Source organism: Protopterus annectens, chromosome 1.part0 (assembly GCF_019279795.1).
Source record: "Protopterus annectens isolate FY-2018-M chromosome 1.part0, PAN1.0, whole genome shotgun sequence".
NCBI classification, from domain to species: Eukaryota; Metazoa; Chordata; order Ceratodontiformes; family Protopteridae; genus Protopterus; species Protopterus annectens.
The window spans coordinates 1530257586-1530284476 of NC_056725.1; the positions used below are offsets into that span (position 1 = coordinate 1530257586).

The 26891-nt window shown below is 37.4% G+C and overlaps 1 protein-coding gene across 1 annotated transcript in view; it reads left to right on the forward strand.

Moving 5' to 3' along the window:
- PLG (plasminogen) overlaps positions 1 to 26891 on the forward strand; it is a 791307-nt gene that overhangs the window by 653958 nt on the left and 110458 nt on the right. The window contains exons 14-15 of the mRNA XM_044067896.1: positions 8618 to 8738; positions 25264 to 25338. Of these exons, the coding sequence (XP_043923831.1) occupies positions 8618 to 8738; positions 25264 to 25338 (196 nt within the window). The remainder of the gene's footprint in view (positions 1 to 8617; positions 8739 to 25263; positions 25339 to 26891) is intronic.

A 26891-nucleotide genomic window follows, 5' to 3' on the forward strand; every position in this document is an offset into this window, starting at 1 on the left:
GTGGAAGAAAGATAGCCGGACAGTTCCAACAGTAGTAAGATCAATGAGTCTAATAAAAAAGAATTTACAGCCATATTTAGATATGCCAGTAGTACATGTAACCCCCTATGAATTACAGAAAGAGTCAATGCTGGGCAAATTATGGTGCTGCAAAGAACATTTTTGGCTAACATCAAGTATTGAAATAACACAAACTTTACAGACTTTAATTGTACTTGGACTCAGGAATGGGGTCCATTCCTGTCACGGTATTAGAAACCCAAATGACTTGGAGAAGTGAAAGTGAGGGATTACAATGATGTCCTGGTGCCATTGCACTAGCCACCTTCACAACTAGGTAATTGACAAACCACTGCAAGTTTGTAGGGTCCCAGGCTCTAGACTTACTTACTTCCATCAAATCCCTCACACCCTGAGCCTAATATCAAGTATTGCTGAAGTCAACATCCTAAGCAGTCGGTATCAAGCAGTGAACAATCACAAGATGTCAGACTATCTGTCTCACAAGATCTGTTCTGCAGCAAATCAGCTAGAAGCCTGGTGCACATAGCAGGACATCATTACAATCCAGATTGCCTATCCACAGAAATGTTTTTTATCCTGGAAGAATGTGAACTCACTGCTTGATACTTTGTTATCATGCATGCATACTACCCTTGTGTAACTATGCATGTTATGGCATCCTTAGGAGCCTTAGGTGCATATATTTTCTGGGTTGATATCTCTTCATTTTAGGATGGGGTTCTTCCATCATAACTAAATAAGGCCTTGGTCATTTCCATCCTCAGAATGATGGACTCTGTTGCTAATCTGGATAATTAAACCCAATCTCAAACCTTTCATTTGTCCATAAGGTGCTTGAGAAACTACAGCATATTTAGCTGAAGTCCTACCTCACAGAGAATAACATCATTGATTATGTTGTATCTAATTTTATGGCTAAACATGGTACTGAGATGTCTCTCACTGCATTTGTTAATGATCTTGCTGCAAGTAATCAGCATCACACCTGTATGTTGGCCAATCATGAGCTGTCACTGGCATATAATAAAATGGACCATTCTACTTGTTTCAACCATCTGGAGAATTGCTGCAAGGTTTTTGGTGGTGTTCTGCACTAGTCTGGTTCATATTTTTTCTCTCTGGACATACCCAGGTAGTGATATCAGGGCTTAAATCCTGTTCCTCCTACCATATTCATTATGTGATATCACAGAATTCCATTCTTGAAGTGTTCCTTTTCACTGTATAGCTGAGTGATATTACTACTAGTATGCTAACGATACAGTTTTATCTGTCATTTCCTCAGGAGTTTGCATCTGCTCTAAATCATTTAGCAGATGACTTGGAATGGATCCGTGGTTGGAAGGTCAGTAAGCAGCTTTAGCTTAACATACCCATTATGGTGGTAATGCTTATTTGTGCAACACTTAGGGATTCATCTTTGTTAGTATTATTCCCCAATATCACCTGTAGCAGACACAAGCCGTGCTTTGTGTCAAAGGTGCATTATCTTGGAGTTACTATTGATGACAGGCTATCACATAAAGACATCAGCTGATGACAAGACCTCCTGCTTCTGTCTTAAGATTATCTCCCTGATCAAGCAACATATTCTAACTTCTGATGTCCCTGCTGTAGTGAATGCACTTGTCTCCTCCTGGCTTGAGTTCTGCAATGCTCTAGAGTTAGGAACCCCTCCAAAACACACACACACACACACACACACACACACACACACACACACACACACACACACACACCTTGATCATTTGCAGTCGGTGCAGAATTCTTCTACTTGTCTTCTGTAGCCTAGATTGGCTGCTTATTAAGACAAGAAGAAGAAAATAGGAACTGCGAGTTGTTCCTATCGTTCTTCGTGGTGGCGAGTTGTTCCTATCGTTATCTGCTTGGTGTTTCTATTTGCTTATTAAGACACCCTGAGCCCATGTGGAAAATGTGTAAAAGAGGTTGTGGATGTGAATGGATTCTATGTTTAGTCAAATAGACTGCAGTGTAATCAGTGAGAACTGATTAAGAATATTGATTACTCCTGTTTCCACAACTCCTGATGAACATCTATCCTGTACCGCCCTTTGATTCCCCCTTTCACAAATACTCAGAAAAGTTAGGATGTCAGCAAGCATGGATATCCCCTAACAATGAAAAGCTGGAATACAGAGACAGAGCTCACATCCCACACAGAATAAGGAGTAACATTCCCCAGAAGAAAACTCAGATGAGGGGGAGCCAGAAGGAAGGAAATTATCCTTAGATGTATTCACATACTTGATAATGGACTCTACTCCAGACAGGCATGTCTACTGATCAAACTTTGAAGTCCCTGAGTGCAGAACATTCTTGGAGAGGAAATGCAAAGCAACCATTCCCAATGGAAGCTGCATAACAGCCTGAACTACACCTTCACCCCCCCCCAGAATAAATGCAAATAGAACATGGGTGGAGATGAGAGTAGAAACAGGTATTAACATCACAGAGGCCTGAAAAACACTAGCCAGAGAGGTATCAATTGTTCCTTTGTCCACATATCAAACTGCTCTCACTTGAGCACAAATGGAATATCTTGCAGGAGCTGTTACTTTCACCAGGACTCATTTGCAGCGAGTTAGATGCAAGAGGGCAGGGTTTCATTCAAGTCACGCAGATAACAGAGAGAAAGAGATCAGTCATCCTCACTTAAGAAGAGTATAGCCTGATCAGGCTGATGGAAGGAAACGTACTACCACTGAGAGTTCAGAACATTCACATACTTATTTGACCAAGGACCATTAAACTGTATACCTAATGTCTAATCTAACATGAATCACCTAGGAACAGGAACTGCTGGCACATGGATCTAGGGCATGCAAAATCTTCCTATTTTACATCCACTTCATTTAAAAGTGGAAATTGTCATGAACCTTCCAAGCAATGGGCAGGGTGTGGCTCACATTTGGTAAACAAATGTAGAATTGCTCTCAAAGAGTGGCAACAACTGCTCTCAAAGAGTGGCAACATTCTAAGGGACCTGTGGGATGTCTCTAAGATGGTAGCTACAGAACCCCATTCACAGGTATGTAGACCAATCCAAAAACTGCAGGTGTCTGGATAAGAATAGAGCCCTCCTTTCAAGGGTTTGCTGCACATTCAGCTTTATCAGAATGCTACCCTCTAGACCATCATCTGTATTAAAATGTGGGGATATCAACATGTTAAATTCCATCCACAACCAGTAGGGTCTGAAGCCCATTTTATGGGCAGAGATAAGTCAGATTGTCCAAGTAAGACACATTCTTGCATTGCACAGCAAACTTGATGGAAATGAGTAGAGCACAGGAAGAAGAAGATGCAATTCAGACAAAAAAAACTACTGCTGAACATAAGACTCAACCACACACCCAGAATTGAAAGATTTGACAGAGGGGCGGTCTAGCTTCTGACTCAAACAAGAACCTCAGCCAACCTGTGACAATAGATACTGTGATGCTATGAGGGTGCCAACAGCATCTCAGAACTTAGGCTGCCCCCAGAACCAAGCAGGCATACTTAACAGAAAGTGGCCCTACACAAGGAATGGAAACCACTAATGAAGACTAATGGATCCCAGTGTACAGCAACTGGTGAGCAATAAGCCTCTAATCTAGGACCACCATGTGACTGTTGCTGGGGAACCCTAATGGATCCTGCAGGAAATCCACACTAAGCTGGACGTCTTGCTGAATCTGCCCTAGTTCCCTGCTTTATTTAAGGTTTGATTTGCTTCTCACGGCAGTCTTCTTTGATTCAGATAACTGCATATACCACATCTGAATCTATCTCATAGTAATAAATTATGTATTTCATGAAACCCACAATTTTGCTAACTTGGTTCTTTGATAAAATAAATGTCAATGATTTCCAATGGACTTTGGACCCTTGTGAAAAACAGATGGCAGATATATATCAAATATTTTCTTGGCTGAAATAACTGACATTTATGTCTCATCCCTGCAGCATTCTTATTGTCCTTCTCAAAATTCATATGTATTACAATCTTTTTAGGGCTTCCATCCTTGCAAATGTACAAAGATAACACATGTGCTTTCAGATCTTTTGCTTGCAGTCAAGAATAAATCAAATTTCCGTAGCTGCCATTTATATTTCTCTGACAAATTGCTTGGTAGAGAAAGAAATTTCCTAAAGAACACCCCAAATGCTATTCTTTAAAAGAAAATAATTTCTCCTGTTTAAATCCTGACTTTATTTGGAATGCCATAAAACATATGGTAGTCAAACGTATGGCAAAATAGATGAGGCACGAAGAGTAATGCTGTCAGATCCATCAGTTTAATTTTCATATTGTGCAACAGCATACATGATGCTAGGCTGCATGATTCACTGAACAATGATACAGGCACTGAATAATTAGAGACAAGCCCATAAATTACATCAGGGAGAAGACAAAGGTACCAGACCCCCTAGAATGAAAGAGATGTGCCAATGCAAGGCTGAGTGGAGGAGGGAAACAGACACCCTTTTCACATGAATGTGAGCAGCCCTACACTTTTCAGCTAGTGCAGTCCAGGGTTGTTCTATGAATATCACAGAGAACTTTTAGAAAATATGTGGCAGTACAGTAGCAACACAAGCAACAGAAACAGGGGGTAACCAAAAGAGGATGCCCACCCATCCCACTAGACCCCAAAGAATCACTATCTCAGCATGATAACCTGGAGTGGGACCTACCCCCCACTTCAAAATGAGGTCAGCTTACAGGTGGAACTGGTCAGGAACACTTAAGACAATCCAATCAGTCTACAGGAAGATGCAGTTGGCCACTCTTGACTTTCTTCTTATGTCAAATTGATTCAGAAAAACTCAGTATAGGGATCTAAACCTTTTCTGCAACATCAACAGAATGCTTTAGAGGCTCACAGAATTTGCCACTGCTGTGGAACATACTCATAATCCACATAAACAAAGATCATCCCTGTCCATTTTCAAGCACTACTTGGATCTTAGATGGGAAACAGAAAATTTACCCGAAAACTGCCCCCTGTACTACTAATGGAAAGAGGCAACTACTAAATGCTTTATCTCATGCATCAGTTTCCTCAAATTATATATAGTATGATCCCATTTATTCTTTTTAGAGTAATATTTAATGACCTGCAGGGTCAGCTAGTCTAGTACTTACCTATGAACCAATAGGTACCTACAGGGCCTCTTCCTTCTTCTAGAAGAATGTCAGGTTATTAATAGGGAAGCAGGACCCACAACAAGGAAAGGACCTATCTATTCCTGAGAAAGTCATCTAATGGGAATTGAAGCTCCTGCCCCGCCCCCCAAAAATCTTTTTTTTTCCCAAAGGAACACCAAGAAGGAGGCTGCCTAAGTCATCGCCAAATGGGTGGGCTGTGGCAGCCAGGCAAGTCACCTCAGTTCTGTGGCTAGAATTGCTATCCTAAAAAATATCATCCCCTGCAGACACCAAACAGTAGCCAGTGTGAGATTTCAGTACCATTGCAGCAAGTAGGATAAGAAGAGATCATCTTAGATTTCAAACTCACGGAAGTTCTCAAGAATAGCCAGTGTCACCTAAACACAGAAGGCCATGCAACTTGCTAGGTGAGACAAATAGCTGAAGACATGAAGACCCCAATATAACATGCAAATATATCTTCCTGCCTGCCTTTACTGAGAGCACCCTATCGGAGATAATAGGGTGCGGCCTTGTGTAATATAACAGACACATTAATACTGATCCGAAGTCTGATGTGGCATGTTTGTATAAGTCATCCAAAAAAAATGAATACAGATGATCACTTTACCCTCATTATAAGTAAAGAACCAACAAATCTTTTCAAATCATACATTTTCCAGCACTATAAGTAGGTAAAGAAAGAGCTGTAATTATTTAACAACCAACTCATCTATACTGCAAACCAGTTTCACTCTGTTGGCTTCCTCAGTATATGAAATCCTTGTTCTACTGTCCTACATAAATACCAGAAAAACACCATATGATAAACATAGACAATTATTTAAATTTCTTTAAAACAAAATTAATTAATAGTCACAAACTGTTCTGACCAATGGTCCATAAATGCATGAATTTAATGATTTCCTGGGGTAATTTTTTCCACTATCTGTGAAGCATCAGGCCCTTCCTACCCATCTAGCTCATCTGTTCTCCATCATAGGGATGAGGCTTGACTACAAGAGCCAGCATGCAAAACAGCCATCAATGGTTGCTTATGATTGTTTTTCCACATATAGTCTATGTTACCTACACATAACTGATGAAGCATCAGGGAGAGGAAATGCAATAGGCTGACCATGACATCTTTCCTAACATGAAATTGCACCTACCAGTGTGATCCCTCATGTGAACAGCAGTCCCCTCCTACTAAGAGTGATGACTGAGCCACAACCCTTCACATACCCCCTTCCCCCCCTGGCACCACCAATATCTGGACCATTAATCAAACCCAAGTCACCTGGGCTGTTGTCAAGGCTTCACTCCTCAGTGCTTCAGAGCCATGCAATTTAATTATTTATTTGTTACAAATGAATTTGTGCTAAGAATGCACTTTACTTCAGAAAGTTAAGCTGTAACTTCAGTGGAGTGAAGGAAGAGTTGACTTGGGAGCAAGCAGCTTGGAAATGCAGTCAGCAGGTAGCTATCATGTGGGAGTTTATTACCAGTATTGTTTTATGAAGCTTTATGTGCACGCACACACACACGCACACACACGCACACGCACACACACACACACACACACACACACACACACACACACACACACACACACACACACACACACACACACATTCATATGTGCACATGCTTAAACCCCTCGTCCTATATTCCCAGATACACACACAAATGCAATTCATCAGAAAGCACAGTATCTCACTTGTCAACCATTATGCCAGCGGTGAGATGAATGAGTGAATGATGTTAGAATATGTTCATTGCTGGGGGGCACAAAAACACCAATAGCTGAAGAAAGAGACAACAGCATTCCTTTATAAAGTTATCCTCTTGAATGTCCATTTGGACGTAATGACTGTAACACCATGAGAAAACATACAAGTGAAGCATTTAAAGGTATAGCACTGAGATATGCAGTCAACCCCATAAATCACACCAAAGACTAGTACAGCTTACTCTAGATACTACTGTAGAGATGACAGGGAAAATTGAGACAAAAAACATAAACTAGTAAACTCAACAGCCTATTCATTCTAATGTGCTTGTGCAAATCTAGAAAAGTGTGGACATTATCCATGTAGTAGGCATTAGGAGTAACAAACAAGAGGTTTCTGCTACGGCATTGTCTATGCTGCAAAAGGTGTTATTGTCCTTCCAAAATTGCATTATTTAGATGTCTTAAGCACACTCGCATTCTATGTCTTTAGGTGATGCCTACAGTGTCTTGATTGAATCCTAGAGCCCTTTTCAATTAATATATGATACTGAGGCACTCAATATTTGGGAATTAATGACTGAAGAACAACATTTAGGTAATGCAAATATGCATAATATTCAAGACTCTAACAAGCTCTCAAATGGGACATCATTCTGAAGAGTATGTGTTCATAAATAAGGGACTATAACAAAATGATAAATGAAGTATACTGATAGATACAGCAGTGAAACACTTCCCCACAGAGAGGTTTGCTACCATAACCATTTAGACAATGTATTCAAGTAATTTTAGATCAGGATGCATCAACTTGGCAGAAAATGTCAGAACAGATGTTTACCCCATACAACTTCTCATGGTAGATATGTCCCATATCAGGGGAAGATGATCATAAAGGGGTTCTACATTTTAACTCGGGTAAAGTCTTGTTTGCATTAGGAGCTCAGTTCTTCAATAAGTAGCAACGAGTTTTAGATTTGTTTTCCCCCATGTTATTTACATACCTCTGCATTTTTACATCTTTGGCTAATGAGTATTATTTTATTACACACAGATAACAAAAGTATGTGCTGCATTAAAAGAACATCAGAAGGTCTGATCTATTTAACGGGCAAGAGACTATATTTACTGAACAGCTGTGACTTTGAAATTTCCAGTTTGGATTGGAACTGATTTTCCTGAATAAGCTTCTTATTATTGTCACTATGATAAAATTGACTGCAGTATGAATGATGTACTTTAAATATTCAGTTACTTCATAAGACACATAAGGGTTTTTTTGTTGTTTCTTTTCTCTTTTTCTATATGATACCTGTTACAGGTGCAAAGACAAAATGTTTATACTCTTTTATTAATGCATTAAAGGATGCCATTTAATATGAATTCTCACTTGGAACCAGTATATAATGTGACATTGAATCCTAACAAATCACCCTGATTGGTGAATTATATTTTTGTTTATTCAACCCTACCTGGATTGATGTAGATACACAAAGACGTAATGAGAAAACCGTTAGTATGTGGCATGCATCTTGTCAAAAAAGAACATCATAGAATTGATTAGCCGTTTATGCAAAGCAATGTATATGTACTTTACACTGTCTATTAAATCAACCTTGTCATACCTATCTTGGGGAAATCACATTTTAAGAATTTCTGTTAAGAAACGATGATTTAAAGTATTCTATGATTTTTCTCCAACTCAGAAACTCCTGTTAGAGAATGTGGAAAACCTCAAGTTCAGCCAAAGAAATGTTTTGGAAGAATAGTAGGTGGCTGTGTTTCTAAACCGTACTCTTGGCCCTGGCAAATAAGTCTTCGGACCAGGTAAAGTCTAGTTTTACTGTTTTGTATTACTTTATTGAGTGCAGAATAATTTATGTAATATCTTATATAAAAAAAAAATTAGATTAGTAGTTACAATAAGGCATGGCTATGACAACTATCAGTACCAGCTTCTATAAAATCTTGCTAGAAGAGGGTGATTTTGAATTATGGTTTCAATTACCTTTCATGGATTTTCTTTCACCATATAAGGAGTCATCATCAGATGATCAAAAATATAATCCAAATATGTGATTTTGCTATTCAGATTTCATGTTTCCCCTCCTATGTTTCAGCCAGGTAATGTAATCCTTATACTTTGATGCATCCGTTTATATTCCATATGACGTGAAAGGTGTGACATGAATGCTGTTATGGCTTGGGGTGGGGATTTCCTATTTGTGCTGACTTTAGTCAGCCCCAGGCATATAAAAACACAACTGATATGTGCACAGTCATGCACATACCAGCCTAAGATGCTGCCATAGGCCTGCAAAAGTATATTGTTTGAGTACAGAAATACAGCAGCTTAGACACCATGAGAGATGATGAAAAAATAGACATTGTTTACTATATCTGTCCCCAGACTGATCCACTATTGTTGATGATGCTAATTAAATAACTGCTGCTGGCATGACTCGGAGGAAAACCACTTTATAAATGGCCCATACCAATTCCTCTTTGTCCTTTACATGTAGATTTTCTTTACTGTTGATAGTGCACATTGTGAGACATGGCATTTTCTGACAATGCTTTCAGCATACACTAAACAGCATTTATACAGCCCTAAAAATAACAATGATTGTCATGAGTAAACGTGTTAAATGTCATGCAAAACATGTGTTTAACAGTATTTTAATAATGTCATAGTAAAAGAATGAAAAAAATATCAACTAAGCATTCTGGATAAATACCTTTAACAATAGAAGGTGAGAACTGTACATATTTGGTTAGTGAAGGATTTTACAAAAAACATAACCAGCAGATGAGAGGAAACATTGCTGAGCAAACAGTACATGAATAGAAGTGACTGATGCATAATCAGTAAAATGAAATGTTGGAAGATGGTGATTATTAACTGACTATTATGAAAAAACTCAGTAAATGCCATGTTTTAATTTAATGGTGAGCTTGATTCCATGTTACCAAGTAATTTGACAAAAAAAAAAAAAAACAGGGATATCTGTAGAAACAATGTGTACTATAACTCCTTTTCATGAATCCTTTATTGTGCATTGTATTTTCCTAACAGCATTCAATTAAAAAAATATTCCCAGTTACTCTCTGTATTTGAATGTAATTTGTGTTTATAATTGTGCTGACCTTGTACCTAGCATAATGTTCAGAGAAGAGGAAGTGCCCTTAACTGCATGCAACTTTTAGCATCATAAATCAGTTAAAAAATCTGGTTCATGTTTCAATTATACAAACTTATAATCTTATTTAAAAACATATTTGCTGGTAAATAGCTATTTGTTTTTGGAAGGAAATTATAGTATATATTTTCTAAGATTTTAGTTTAATTTTAGTGTCATTTAGTTTCTTAGAAATAACTTCCTACATAACCCTGCAAATTGTGTTCTAACTGTGAAAAGCACTGGAAAAGCTAAGAAAGTTCTTTTCTATGTAGTCAGTTGAGTTCATTATGACAATAGCCCCACCCTTATTCACCTTCATAAACCATAAATCTTTCATTGACATAAGTTCATTCAGAGCTTTCTTTTCATTAAGGTTTAAGCTATAAAACACTTTTCTGTTTTGATTTTGTAACATATTTCTAATATCTTTTTCACAGAAAGCCTCAAAGGCTTTTACAGTATGCACTAAACCAGGATTAAAGGTGGAAGGCTTTGACAAAAAATTACAATAACTATGACCAACATCATTCAATATATATTTTAAATTTAACTTACGAGTGTAGAGCTTGAGTTCTATCAGAGTTTTTGTAACATTCACCCTCCTACTGGGATGAAAATTATGTCCTAGTTTCAACAATTTCATGTGCTCATCAGAAATGTTAAAATCAGACAAATTATAAACTGAGATAGAATTACCCCAGTCCAACAACAACAGAACTAAGTTCTTGTACACTTTCAGATGAAAAAAAAATGTGAAGAAAGTACATTTTTTACTGTTAGAACTCACAGAAGGACAGGCCAATGTTACTTCCGAGCTGTACTTCTCCCTCTGCTGTGTGTGTCTGATATCCCCTTCTCCTGCTGTGTTTCCTTTTCTCTTTCCAAATGAAATCCCCTTGTCAAAAATGTTATCATTTTACATTTATGCTTCAAACATCCAAGTAAATTTATCTCATAATTGTCAAGTTTTATGAAAAGCCTGCGTGACATCCACTTAATATCCCACTGAACTGCCACCAATAGGTGACGTCCCCTACTAACCTGGGTCAGTAACAAAGGAAATTCAATCCTCATTACTGACTCCAGTGTGAGACCATCACTTAAACAAGAGTAATATTTCACAATTTTCCCCTAAGTGCACAACAAGAACACGCTCTATAATCTGGGACTGGACTGTATACATCTGTCCACCCCAATGTAACTCCTTATTGCACAGTCTACAGCAATGTGTCCCAGTTTAAGATCTCTGAAACACTCATACTTAAATAAATTGAATCTCACACATCCAAACACTTCTGGGAAAGCCTGACACAGATTTCCAGCTATATTCCTTCCCCTAAATGATACAGTAAAATGCTGCCACCAATCAGACTGTCTACATGCCCTTTCAAAGGGGTGCCCAGTTATTAAAATTAGATATCAATACATATGGTAGCAAATGGCCTAAAGCAGCCAAGCTCTTGGAGTGGCCCGGGAATTATTAAAGCAGGTATAAGCACTCTTAATTCACTAAAGAATATACTAATTGATCAACCACAATGTACGAAAATATAAATATTTACTAATGAGCAAAATGATTAAAAATATAAAACACCAATTTCAATAAACAGAATTCAATCACCAGGAAAATGAAATTAATACTGAATGATAGAAACCCGAAATTTAGAAAAACTCTGACTAATTATCTATAATTTCCTGTGCAACTGAAGAACACTGTCCCTGATCCAAACTAAGTATCATAACAGAGCAATGGCAAGCTTACAGTTCTTGGTGAGTCCTTTGGGTATCCATTGTTCAATACAATAACACAACTGTGAACACAACTACTACTCAACTGTGAACTGAACTCAACTGGATAACAACTACTACTGATCTCAACTGTCTTCAACAGGCTCTTTGGTAACCTAGGTTAACTGCCTTAACTGTTCAGTTCTTATTTTCATTTCACTCTTTGAAAATCAACAAACTGTTGTTTTGAAAGTTCCATCCCGTCATCAATCACTAAAAGTAAACACAGAGCAACTGGAAACATTCCAATGACATCATCTGTACATCAGTTAACTCTGACACAGCTTGTATTTAGAATCTCCTGCATAAACATGCACAGTTAGACATGTAAAAGAACACTGTTCAACTTTTAAAACATCCCATTTAAACAGAGTATTAGTCAATACACAAGAATTTAATTACAGTACCATAGCTAGTCATGCTGGCATATATTACACAGACTCATCTGAAATTATGTATAAAACTTCAGCCAGACAAGCTAGTACAGATGACAATGTCTAATTTCTTCACAGTCTGATTTAGTCTATCAGACAGCAAACATCTCCTAACAGAACCTTTCTGCTATTAGAACATTATGATAATTGAATGAGTTTATTCTTATTTCTGCTTGTAAAGCAATAAAAATGGTAAGTATATCTGAGGTCAGTATATTTATCTTTCACTTTATGTTTTAGTTAGAATCTTCAGCTTAACCCAGTCTGGCCTCAGCCCAGCAATGAAGTTCATCATTATATCTGATCAGAAGGTTATTTTCCAGGAAACCATAATGATCTTTTCATAATATAATTTTTAAGATATTTGCAGTGCATTATGTTAGTGTCCCCACCTATAAGCTGATTATTTTATGTGAGGCTTTATAAACTCTTCCTTCACACGGTATGTTGATATTCTAGTGTTTTAAACAAACATGCCTTCCCTTCCCTCACCACATAATTGTAACTATGCACATCCCAAACTAACAAATTTTACTTATTTCATTCTGCTGGAATGACCTTTTTAAGTGATATCTGTTAGTCATTAATCCGATCTCACTCTATGCTGCATTTATCCTCTTTGGCTCTAATACCCAATATAAAGGTTAGCCTTTCCCCAAATCATCATGGGTTATCCTCAGCTATCATGTATTATATCCCCCCACATACCTACTGCTCACTTTTGACACATTTTTCCTTGGTTACCTCTCTTCACATTTTTCTTTGTTAATACAATTCAAAAACTTTTCACATATACTTTCTGCTTTGTTTTGATCATTACTCCAAGCACACTTCATCAGACATTTCTAATTTCTATCCCAAATTAAAGTACTTTTTCAAATCCTTTACCTTGTTCCAGGACTGCATTTCTACTTCCCTCCTATGGCATGCTTAAAACTTTTAGGTCTAAATGTTAAATCATTATTGGAAAACACAAAACACCATACAGCCAACTTAGTCCCCTCTCTCTGTGTTTATATATATAAACACTCATTCACTCACTCATTGCCAAATGCATTAATCCTTTTATCTTTCTATCTGACATCTACAGCATTCTTCTTTTAATTCCATAATCTGAAGATACTGAACTTAAGCCTGGTCATGGCTGTTCTTTTTTCTTCTCCTTCTTCTTCTTCCTCTTCAGTACTAATGCTTCCGGCTTACCCATCATCTTAAACAATTTTATATTATCAATCTAAATAACCACAATATTTTTAATCATTTCAAAGCATGAAGCTTGGGTTTACATCGAAGTCCAGACATTTTTGCCAGAGCTGTACTAAGGGATTTTTTTGCCTAATGCAACACACCCATTCAGTGCCTCTCACTGGCAGCACACCCATTTGGTGCCCCACACTGGCAGCAGACCCATTCAGTGTCCCTCACTGGCAGCATACCTATTTGGTGCCCCTCACTGGCAGCATATCCATTTGGTGCTCCTCACTGGTCACAGACCCATTGGTGACATCCCATCCCACTGAATAAAAGTAGATAATGAATGTAAATTCTTAATGACAGCTTGTAGACTGCAAAACTGTTCTGTTGTCATTAGAAGTCTGTGTCTTTAGCAACCACTCCTCTGCACCATAATTCCTAAAACCCTTACACTTGCTATTACAGAAATTGAGCTTAAAATCAATGGCACACTTTCCTTTAATGAAGTGAACACGAATAGCCAGCATGTGGGAAAAAGGCACAAATACCAAAAAAATGTTTGGATTAAGCCAAAAGGCTAAATCCTTTTATTGTCCATACTGATTTCAGCTACAAAGCCTTCATCACTGGAAAAGCATTATAAAACAAAACACACAATCCTACCTAAATAGACCTCCCCCCAACAATAGAAAAATAGCCCTGCCCACTACAAAACCAAAAGTCACTCCTTCCATAATATACAAATATCAGTTCAGAAAAGTTAGCCTGTAACTAAATCAGCACCAGTCTAAGAAGGTAATATACATATAAATACGGACCAAGAAATATAATTTCCAATAGAGAGAAAAAGATAGAACCGTGCAAACCTAATCTGGGTAAAATAGGTCCCATAAAGCATACTATAAAGAATGCAACATTACAAGTGGTCATTAAGTCCAGGAGGGAATAGCACCCCCCAACTTAATGATCCAATATTTTTCTTTTTTGTTTAGAATACTGTGCAATCCCTGTTTATTGTTTCTATTCCCAGTAATTCTGTCAATAATCATGAAATGGAATTCCGCATTAGTATGTATCATACAATGTCTATATAATGCATTGGTCTCTTACCTGTTATGAATATCACTATGGTGTTCAGACATTCTAAGTGCACGTGATGTCTGACCAACATAAAAGGATGAACATTTACAAGTGGTCAGATAGATAACCCAGTCAGTCCCACAGTTCCCAACAAACTTCATATCGCAAACTTTACTGGTATTTTTGCTGGTAAACTGTTTGAGTTTACAAACATGATGGCACGATGAACAATGTCTACAGGGAAACATACCAATCAAATTATCCCCGGAATCTGTTAGTTGTTTATAAATGGCACCCCCACTGCCAGTATGTTTAAAATGAGAAAAGTGTGACCCCAATGTTTTACCCTTCCTGAATGAAATCTGACATGTGGTCCCTAACACTGTCCTTAAGTCATCATTAACCAATAGAATATTCCAGTGTGTATGTATAGTGTCTCTAAGAGTGTTGATGTTGCGCCCATAGATGGTTACAAACCTAATGGTGTCAGCAGGGTCTGTTCTAGTTTTGGTTTTATATTCCAATAAATTCCTTTAACATACAGAAGTCTTATTTTGAAAAAGCCTACCATTTCAATGTAGTCAGGTCATTGCTAAGGGCTGGAATATTTTCATATCTGAACATCTTGGAAAATTATTGCCCAGCCTCTATACTTTCAGCTATTGAAATGGTAGTTGTAAAGGTGGACTTCACACACTTGTATTCGTATCTTACATCTCTTGGTCTTTCAGATTCTTGGCTTCTTTCAGATTCTTGATTTTAAGCCTACACACACCTCTGAGACAACATTTAATAAATAACAATAATTAGAGGCTCTGTTATGTCCTGGCCTTCTTTGATCTCTCAGCATTGCTTGATACTGTAGATTGCAAGATAGTTTTGGAGCAACTACAGAGTTATCTGTGGTTTTACAGGCACTGGATTCAAGTAATTTGTCATTTAATTACAAGGTTGTGTACAATGAGTGATGTCAATGGCAAATTTCTTCAGTTCATTTCCTCTGACATGAAGGATACCTCAAGACTCAATTCTGACCTTACAATTGTTCACTGTGTGTGCTGTCATTAAAAGAGGTCATTCTTGAGGAAGAATTTATTATAATTCATATGCTGATGACATTCTTTTTTTTTTCTGAATCTCTGACTGATTTTACTACCTTAGCGTACTGCTTAGATAATACTGCCCAATGGCTGATGCAAAACTGAAAGAATGCTCAACCCTTCAAAAAGCAAGACTGTGATAAATTGTGATGCCATTCATGTATCATATCTCCCTTTGCTTTTTTCTTTAATTGCTTATAGAAGAAATCAGTTGAAATATGATTCTCAGATGTGTGATCTGAATATAATTATTGATGACAGTCTGTTACATAGTGGCCTGGTCTCCTCCATTGTAAAATATTCTGTTTTCCATCAGAGGAATATATCTCAGATAAAGACTCTTATTTATTCTTTTGACTTACTATTTTCTCTAAATAAAAAATATATATTTGACATTTTCATAACAAAATTGAAGTCAATTAGACCATATTAACATTTTGTTTTACATAAAAAATGTTTATCCAAAATGTTATGCACAAACCTCATTGCACACCAATAATTGTTATATTTTTATATTTTGGTAGCCTACCATGTGCTTGGATTCATTTTCCAATGCTAACACTGCATTGCAGCATAAAGGGGGGGTTGTTACACTCCTGAGTATGCCATGCTTTGGATGAGACATTAAACCAAGCCTGGTATATGTAAAAGATCTCATGGCACTTATTAAAAAAGCATAGAGGAGTTTCCCATAGTCAATAAGAATACCAACTCAGGCCTCCCCTGAAAAGGGGCCACTGGCCTAGTGGGACTATCTTGATCAACAAAGCATAAACAATTACAAGTTTCCCTCTCTGTTGTTTTGACCACTCCTCTATAAAGCAACCAAAACCCTGCCTTAAACCTAAAGTCCCTCTTACCTATTGAAAAGTCTTAATTTGTGTCATTTCCCTTCTTCTTCAAATACTCTAAATATTGTAATCATTTCTCTTCCCAATCCACTAACACCTTCCTAAAAACTTGTTGCTGTCATTCACTTAAAATATTACACATTCTAATTCCTTGCAGTTTGCTCAGTCATACCATTTGCCTCACAATCATCTTAACATTTTGTCCAATGTCTGTCTCGTTCACTAAGTATATTCCCTTTTCCCTTATCCATGTTATTGTTTTCATACTTTTTCTATTTGTCTCTCATTCTCCATACCCCTAAGTCTCTGCTCCATGTTTACCTTCACAGTGGACTGCTTAAACTTTACTAGCTATCCTGCAATACCTCCCGCACTCTCATTCTCTCTTTCCCAATCCTACTTCTTTTTGCTCTCCAAATAAATCTATCACATACCATCTGTTTCCCCCAAGCTATAATGCCAAAGATCTGTGCTTGCCTTGATAAAGAAATCAGTAATGGTAACAGAGTAATCCATAGTACCTCTAAACTCTCACTTATCATATTTTCCCTTCCCATCCACTTCTCCAAATCCCACAATTTCTCCCGGTTCTTTCTGTTTACCACCTCCATTGTAAGATACTATGTTAGCACCCAAGTAAATTTTCCCTCCCTTTCACCGCTGCAAACCAAACAGACTTATTTGGCTTTGTAATCATTTCCAACTCTTATTTCTAAGGACTACTTGATATGATACTGCGGTGGTGGTGCTGCGGTAGCATTGTTGCCTCACAGTAAGACGTTGTCCTGTTCGATTCTCAGCTAGATCATCTTCTGTGTGGAGACATACGTGAATGGGCGCACCTTCGTTGAAGGTTGTGTGTCAGGGCTGGCAACTCAGCACGTAAAAATCTACTGCCAATCATTAGTGGACCGGAGTTCTGCTGTGGCGACCCCTAACCAGAAAAAGCTGAAAGACACAACAACAACAACTTCATATGATATTCTAGATCTGATTCTCTACAAAACTCTCTAAAGCACTTGGGACAGCATAATTTCTACATCTTCCAAAAATGGAATGCAGCCATCAACCAACATGTTTATAGTACTTATTTCCCCTTAATTCCTCAACTGTTTTATCAAAACTATTTTCTCACCTATTTTTACATAACAATGACAAAGATCCCTAAAAGTAAAGGACAACCATGTTCCTCTCCTTAAGTTCTTCTTGTCTGAGACACCCCTGTTTGCCATGATTTTATCATTTGGTTTCCTCTAGTGTTCTGATGTTCTGTGCTGCTTGTCCCATCCCCAAGACCTGTTCTACCATTTCCAACATAAATTTCCAGTTTACCAAATCAGAAGACTATTTATCATACATATGTTCTATACTTGTTCCCTTTACTCCTGTCTCTCACACACTGACTTACAATAATATAACAGCGACGTAGTGTGATGTGTGGATAATGTACCTTTCATGAAACCCACTTGACTGTCCCTCATCACCATTAGTAAGAGGACATTTAGTCTAGCCACATAACTCTAGCCATTATTTTTGCCATCACCATTGTATAAGGAAATGGGCCAGTACTTTACAAGGGTCATCTTCCCCAGTACCTTAGTATTACACTACCGTCTTTTCCTGCCTCACACCCTCTGCTCCAATTCTGTTAAAAGGATTTGCCATACATTCTTCCAACTTTATCCCTAATAGTTTATAGTAGTTGATTTGTAAGCCATCTGTACCACCTATTTTCCATTGTTAATATGTTTAATCCCCCCACAACTTCTCCTGAACTAATCATCTTATGAGTAATCTTTCTCTCATCTTCTGCCCACAACTCTGGTCTTTCCCAGTTAAAATTTGTCTTTTTCAACTTACCTCATGTAAATCTTTTCATAAAATTTCTTTCTCTCCTTCCCTATTTCCTTTTTTTCTGATAACCCTCTTACATTCCTTCATCACCTTGTATCATCACATTTATACTTACCTAACCACTCATAAAATCTGCATCACTGGTAGTCAACCAATCAAAACTAAATACATCACTATTCCTATTATATAATTCAGCTGGCCTTCTGTCAATAACATTCTTTCTCTGATCTTGACAAAGGATATCCAGCAGGCCTAGCCTCTGTTCCAGAATTAAACACCCAACCCAGCTCAACTTATCCTCCCAGAAATCTTGACATCTTAACTCCAGCTAACTTAAGCTCTTTTCTGTCTAAACATTGACTCTGTTACTCTCATCACCCACTAGCCAGACAGTATAACACTATTATGTTCTATAATCTCTTAGCAACACAGTGTATTTTACGTCATAGTTAATACACAACCAAATTAACCTTTGCACAAAGCCTGTGTTACATATAAGGTGTTCACCTTCAACTTTTGCCAGACCTTCTTTCCTTTTGGTCTTTCATTGCCTAACCTAAATGCACTTTGTTCTGCACTTCTACTGCAACAGTCTAGGTGGCAGATAGACTATCTCATATCTTTGCGCATAGCCGAGATGGCTGATAGGCTGATCTCCTTCTCTTATTAGGTGCCAGTTTGCTTATACTGGTACTCCAGCAGTCTAAGCAGCAGTTGGACTCTGCAATTTAACCTATGCACACAGCCTAGGGGGCAGATAGGCTGATATCCTGGGGTCATATCAATCCATTGAAGGTGGTTTTTGATGAATGCAAATAAACCAAAATCAGTTCGCTGAAGCCAACTTCAGCGAACATTGAAACTTTTTTTTTCCAGGGACCAACACCACCCACCCCCAGAATTAATTATACCAATTACCAACTTCGAGGTTGCACAACAGTGGTGAAAAAGTCAACTACCTCTTTTGACAAAGGTGTTTTTTATGAACTGGCATTGGTTTCTTTGCTTTCACAGAATTGGTTTTGGCAGACCGACATGCTCCTGATAACTACATTTCTTGTCAGATCTATTTACTTTATTTTCCAAGTGTAAACTGGCTGCACTTTCTACTGATTCCCAACTGTTTTAACCTCTGTCCTACTACTCCAGCAGTCTAGCTGGCAGATAGACTGTGCTATTTAACCTAAGCACAAAACCTACGTGGCCTGTAGGTGGTGCTATATAACTGTTCATTCCCAGCTATTTCAACCTTTATACTAGTAGTACTACAGCAGTCTAGGTGGTAGACAGACTGTGCTACTTACCTATGCCCACAGCCTAGGTAGCAGGTAGGCTGGGCTACTTTACCTATATTGCACAGCACAGGTGGCAGGTAGGATGTGGTCCTTCTCTCACCTGGCCATTTTAACTCTTAGCTTACATGACAGGCTGCATTTACACTCTTTTATCTCATATGCTAGGCTGCAGATATAAGCTGCACTTTCAGTAAACTTCCTGACAAAGCCCTTGTAGATAATAAAGTATTCTGTCTTCTTCTTTCTGGAACTTCTAATGTTTAATTTTCCAGAATCCACTGGAGTTATAGCATTGCAATATTTAGGCTGGGGTATTTCTTTTAGCCACTTTTCCAACTCCTCTTATTAGGGTTGAAAATACATTGTTACATTAGTTGTCATAAACTCCTACCAGACCCTTTCTCTCCAGTTTAACACCTCTCTCATCCTCCAGGTATCCTGCTATTATTATCTATTACACCTCTAACATTTCCCCATCCATGCTCCATTCCTGTCTTTACAAGTTACAACCCCAATATCTTGCAGACTCCTAATGCCAGTTGTTAATCTCTCACCAGTTTCCTTAACATGCTGTCTCACTATTTTGTCTACCACTTTAGCCTTCACTTTATTCATTACAGATTATTTGCCTCTATTTCATTCTTGTCAGGACCCCCCATCCCTATTCAGGCCCACTAGTGGCAAAAACAATACACAATCTACTAATCAATACTAGCAATAAACTCACTTATGCCACTAGGAAATAATGTATAGTGTAATCCATACGCCTACAAAGGTCCCATCCCATATATTAAGGATCTTCTCTCAAAACTCTACAGTCTCCTACTCAAACTTCTACATTCAGGAGAAATTCACTCAGACCCAGGACCACCTCGATTCAGCTCTTGATTACAGAACCAATCATCTATCATATCAGAAATAAAGACCTTAATATTGCTTACTTTACTGCATGCGCACATGCAGTCTCCCCCAGCTGTACCTCATCCATTCCTTCTTGCTTACTCCCACTCCTTAGGTGCAGAATTCCAAGAGTTCTAGGGCATGTCACATGAGCAAACCAATGCTCCCACATCTACCAGACAAGATCGACCTAAGTCACTGATTCTTATTTGCCTTTACACCTACGTAAGTATTGCTTCCTGGGTATTTTCTTCTCCCTCCCTTTGACGTTGTTCATCTTATTGGTTCTGGCTAACGAACTTGCAGCTTCTACAAACGTCCCCCCCCTTAAATTCGACCTTCATCATGTACTTTCTTGTCTTGTATGGCATCATCTAATCTGTCTAAACTCCTGACCCCACTCATGTATTTATACACTATGGAGTGGAGTGGGTCAGCTCTATCAAGTTTGTGCCTTAACATGTGTTGTACTATTTAACTGTGTTGTAAACAATATCATTTAACACTTATTGCCTAGACACTCACAATACCATCAACTTCTCTTACTCAACAAATATACCAAAGTAAAAAATGAAAGTATAGTAAACTTGCAATGTTACCTTAAAGATGTGCAGGACAAGATAACACCATGATTTAATATCTCTACCGGAGCTTACCAGGTTCTGATTTGTATCACTTTAAATTGTAAAACTGACCCTACAACAATTAACTGCAAAAAGACAGAAATATTATTATCACAACCCATTGCTTTAATACATTCTGTATATGTTTCATATATTCTGCATGCTATATACAAACAGAGCTTAGATTAGACTAATACTCATCTAAACCTAGGAGTCTGTCTCTATTCATATTACTCAATAGATGCTATAATATACTATAGCAATTGCGAGTGAAATGCAAAATATTTTCACTGCACACATTAATTTTACATACTGCTTATATTATTTATATGAGAGGCTGAAATTTGAGTTAGATTAATGTAAACCTAAAATAACATTTATTGAATTGAATAATTATAAATCAATGCTGTGTTCCATTATCAGAGAGAATAGCTTACCTTTCTAAGACATACTCAGAAAAACATGCACGAAATGATTTGTCCATAGCATATGTCCATTATTTGCCCACAGCAGGCCTTACTATCCTCTTCTTTATTACTTTAATATCAAGTGTTCAAACTTAAAATATGTATCAAGCTATAGAATTTTCCATATTCTGTGCCCATATGGGGACAGCCTTCAGGTGCCCATTGGGTCAGAATCCAGGCTAGGGGGTTCCAGCTTCCTTGACCCATGCATAAATTAAAAGTCTTACCTTGATTCAAGAATTTCAATAGTTAATGCTAACAAGAATTTCAATAGTTAATGCTAACACCTTTTCTTTTTAGCATTCAACATCTTTTTGCCTTTTTCCCCCTCATCAAACAGCATCTTTCTTCTCCATCTTCCCATGTCATCACCTGTCTACAACTTCAAGCCACCTGTGCTGCTATATCAAGGTCATCTAACAGGGTCACTGCAACAGTGTATACCTCAGCACTTCTCCTTCTCTATAGCCTACATCCAATGGTAAACCTTTCCAATCTCCATCTAGGATAGTCACTCCCACCATGTATTTGTTCCCTTCATTGCACCTACTTAAAATTTGCCATTTAATTCTGATAATTTCTGGGCTTATTAATCTGCCTAATGTCTATTTTGATTAAACTACCTTAAAACTTGGCCCATTTCCATTCTCCACTGACAAATCAAGGCTGAAAAGTCCTCTGCTGTTTTTACATCCCACAGTTACTTTTAAATACATGCCTTCCATTCTCAGACCCCCCCCCCCTACACGTCCATGCTGTTTGCCTTAAAACACACTCTTTGGTGGCAATGCATGACAAAATGTCTACCTCTAATGGCTACGTTATTGTTGAGCTTCCCCACCCTGTGTACGGTCAGTTTGTGGGCCCATGTCTCCACTCTAGTTCATCAAGTCTGTGACATAGACCTATACAAATGGAGAGATGTCTCCACCCTCCTCATCTTCTGTCACCTGTGCTTCTAAAATTATCACTTTGAGCTTTCCTGTCCAGGGCAACTATTTTTATACTGATTTTGTCCAAACACGATTTAATTTCCAACAGCATAGTTTCATGTTTTTCTACCTGCTCCACTAGTCTTCTTAATTGTGTTTCCTGCTTCAATGTCTTTTGCTTGAAGTTACTCTGCTATTTTTTTTACATACCCCACAATTACATGCACAGCCCCTAAATACGCTGCAATAGAATCAGTTTCATAGGTTCATAGATTAGTACTAGGCTAACTGCCCTTGTGGACCATTTTAAGCCTAGTTAGTTACCCCATGTAACAATTAAACTTTGCACCTTATGTTTGTAAGGTAAACACTGTAACCATTATACCAACCCCAACTCTTTAAAATCACATTTTGTTTGCCTTTCTGGTTAATCATATTGTCCCCATACATCTTTGTAACTTTACTTCAAAACTACTGGCTTGTAGCTTTATATTTCTATATCATTAGGTCTCCTTGTGTAGCCAGGCCCTTCCAATATATTCTAGGCCTACCCTTCTGTTATTGTTCCTCCTATCCCCATCTGCTGCTAAACCCAAGCAAGTCTGTAGTTTGTTATGTATTCATGTCATCATAGTCAACTCCAGCCTTAGACTTCCATGTCTCAAACTATTTGGAGAAATTTCTCTGCGTACTTTGTTTCCCCTTTATTCACTTATAAAATCCGTTCCCCATCTTCCCCATCTATCTATCTTAAAATCATTTGATTTTCTGTCTCTGCTTTCTCCTCCATTACTTTGTGACTGTAATTGTACCTCACAATTCATTCACGCTAGATATGTACCGTTCTATACCTCTAGTTTACATAGCCTCAGTAAACTGATATACTACATCAAAATATGAATTTATACTACAAAATGAAAGATCCAAATTTACCAGAGAACTACATTACAAAAATCAGACACAATACATTCTGTGCAGAAAACCTATATAAACCTCTGAAAGGCCTTTTCAATAGAAACAGAGGTAATTATTCAAGCTTTCAAAGTGGATAAAAAATATTATTCTGACTTACAACAATGGAAAAATTGGAAAATGTAGCCAGTGAGAGTTTAGTTTGCCTGATATATAAATATTTAAAAAAATGGCATTGTCGACATCATTTCATGACACATGGTGTTACCACTTGTTAAAAAAATATCACCCTGTGATACATTACAGGGCCTAGCACAAGCTGTATAACTCTTGTTAAAAAGTCCCTGCTCCCATGATGAGCTGTGATTCAGAGACATGTTAGCTGTGATTGGGGAAGGTCTTATTTTCAGCTAATATGCATGTCTCTGAATCATAGCTACTACCATGATGTGCAGATCATTGTTGATCTGCATGTTGTGGTAGGAAAATGATACTTGAGTAGGCAATGGCATTTTCCATGCACAGTCATTCCCCCATATTCACAGGTACACATTCAAACACAAACACATACACACACCACAGTCCCCCTACCTGTCCCCTAACTCATTTTCCCTCCTATGTTTCCTTCGCACCCCTGACCACCATAACAGTTTATGTGCTGTTATAGCACATTTGTAGAATCAGTGATGTCTAGTGCATCCCCCAACACTGATCTCTCTAACAGCTGAAGTACCATTGTAGCATGGTGCAGTGGTTAAGGTGTATGCCTTTCAGCCACATGGTAGCATGCAGCTAGTATGCCCTGGTGGATAGTATTCCCCCACTCTCTGATTACCTTAATAGTGTAAGTGCAGTTACAGCACCTAGTACCATATAGTCATGTTGCTGCCATTACGTTATTAACTACACTGTTTTCCTGGTGTCTAGTGGTGCTCCCTACCCTGATCTCTGCACTGATGCTGGTGCTATTAAGGCCCTTACATTTAGTGTAAGCCCTAGTGTCTAATGTTTTTCTCCACCCCCCAAAAAAATTCCTGTACAATGGTTGTGGAAAAGCCCCCTATCTTATTAATCAGTGCTAACCCTAACCCTGCCCCTTTCACGAGTCTTAACCCTACACCTTGATGTAATTTAAACCTTCCTTTAACACTGCCACTATTCAGATAGATTTGAGGATATTGTTATGGGGGGTAGTATTAATATTATTGGGAGAGGAAATAGTTTTCCTGTCTCAATAGTATTGTTTTCATGTTTTTATTTATTTATTTTTTTTAATTATTGTGTGATCGGACTTATTTTGTCAGTGTTTTACTTTTGGCATTAGGGATGTTCAGTTATCCGCACCAAACCCATATATATATATATATATATATATATATATATATATATATATATATATATATATATATATATATATATATATATATATATATATATATATATATATATATATATATATGTGTGTGTGTGTGTGTGTGTGTGTGTGTGTGTGTGTGTGTGTGTGTGTGTGTGTGTGTGTGTGTGTTTGTAGACATATGTATATTTTTCTTTAAAAACATGTCTTAAGAAGTAAGAAGTTACTATTCTCTCTTTTATGCTGTCTTTCTCAGAAGTTAGTTAAAGCAATTGAGATTTATTTTTAGAATACAGTATGTTAAGTTTATGAGTTTGTCTGCAGGTTTTTGAGTCTGACTGCTACAGTACCCTTGAAATATTCATGTGGACTATATGTTTCTACAGCTATCATCAGCACTTCTGTGGTGGAACACTGATTGCTCCCCAGTGGGTTCTCACGGCCGCTCATTGTGTAGAAAAGTAAGTCATTTTTAAAAACATTATCATTGACTCTTAAAAAACTTTTTTCCAGCACCTGATGTATTTATATGAACATAAAAGCTCTCTGACAATTTGCATTTTTTTAAATGTATTACCAAGCATAGAGCTATTAGTGAGTTTACTCAACAGGTGTTATATATGTATTTTATCGTTAACAGTGTATCCATAGTAACATTTCTGAATTATTTACTTACAAAAGATTGTATGCTATCAGTAGAATATGTATGAATGTTTTTTCTTGCAAGTAAGCATAATTTTCAATACATGAATCACCAAAAATGATTTAATAGTCAGCAGCATGTTTTTGGGAGGACATGTTTTTTTTTCTGAAAAATATGTGTTGAATTGCATAAAATGAAAGAAAAAATACATGCTGCTACAAAAATGGGGTCAGTATTTCTGTTCTGCCTAATCTATGTTTATTTGTTTACCATTAACACATGTTGTTAATCAATTAGTATAAACATTGCAGCAGTACTAAGCTGAAGGAAAGCACTGCAAGTGAACTCGGAGGTTAATTTAATTTAAAAGAAGTATATTTACATTGTTGTCAAATTCTACAGTATTAAGGCAATGTACATATATTTGTGTTCAGGTAGTCTTGTATGAAATGACTACTAATATATTACAACATAATTCTCAGACTTAGTCATACTGTACCTGCCTCATATGACAGAAAAGGCCTTGGTGAACCTTCCCATAGTTATAATAACAGTGTAACTGTAATGAAATCACAAAATCTGATTAAATAAGGAAATCAAAAATATATAAAATATAGCAGCAAAAATTTTTTTTTTTCAAAATGTAGAGGATTTGGAAATTCAGCCAACAACAGAATACAATGTGATTGAAAATGGACATTTAAATATGGCAGACAATTAAATGATCATGTAATTGTACAATTTAAAAAAAAAGGCTTATATTTTGTTCCATCATGGAAAATGGATGGAGTTGAAGGTCGTGGATCAAAGAACTTTTAGAAGAAAAGAAAAGATTATATTGTCAGATCTTTATTTCAAACTAATAGATTCCCCAGATTGAATGACAGGTTACATTTAAAGTGGATTCCATAAATTTAGATCACTGATTTGTTCATGTAATGGCACACTAGTTAAACCTCCTGTTCTCTATGTATATTACTGTCATACATACATATTGCCACCGCACATTTAATATAAAACGTGACCTCACGTTAAAACATTATAATCTCAAAATGCAAAACTGATTAAAAAAGGAAAACCATTTCATTGTCTCACAGGAGAAAATATAAACTGACCACTAAGATGCAGACATACTCTGTGTGAACAGTGATACTGTGAGGGAAAGGGCATTTAATACCCTAATGTGTAGGGTTCTGGTTAAAGGCTTTACTACCCCCCATACTACTTTACTTATGAATGCTAACCTTTAACCTTAACACAAGCTCCTGCCTCTAACCCCAGCTCTGCACATTACAGTATGGAACAGTCATTCTCTAACAGTACCACTAAACAAGCACACACACACACACACACACACACACACACACACAC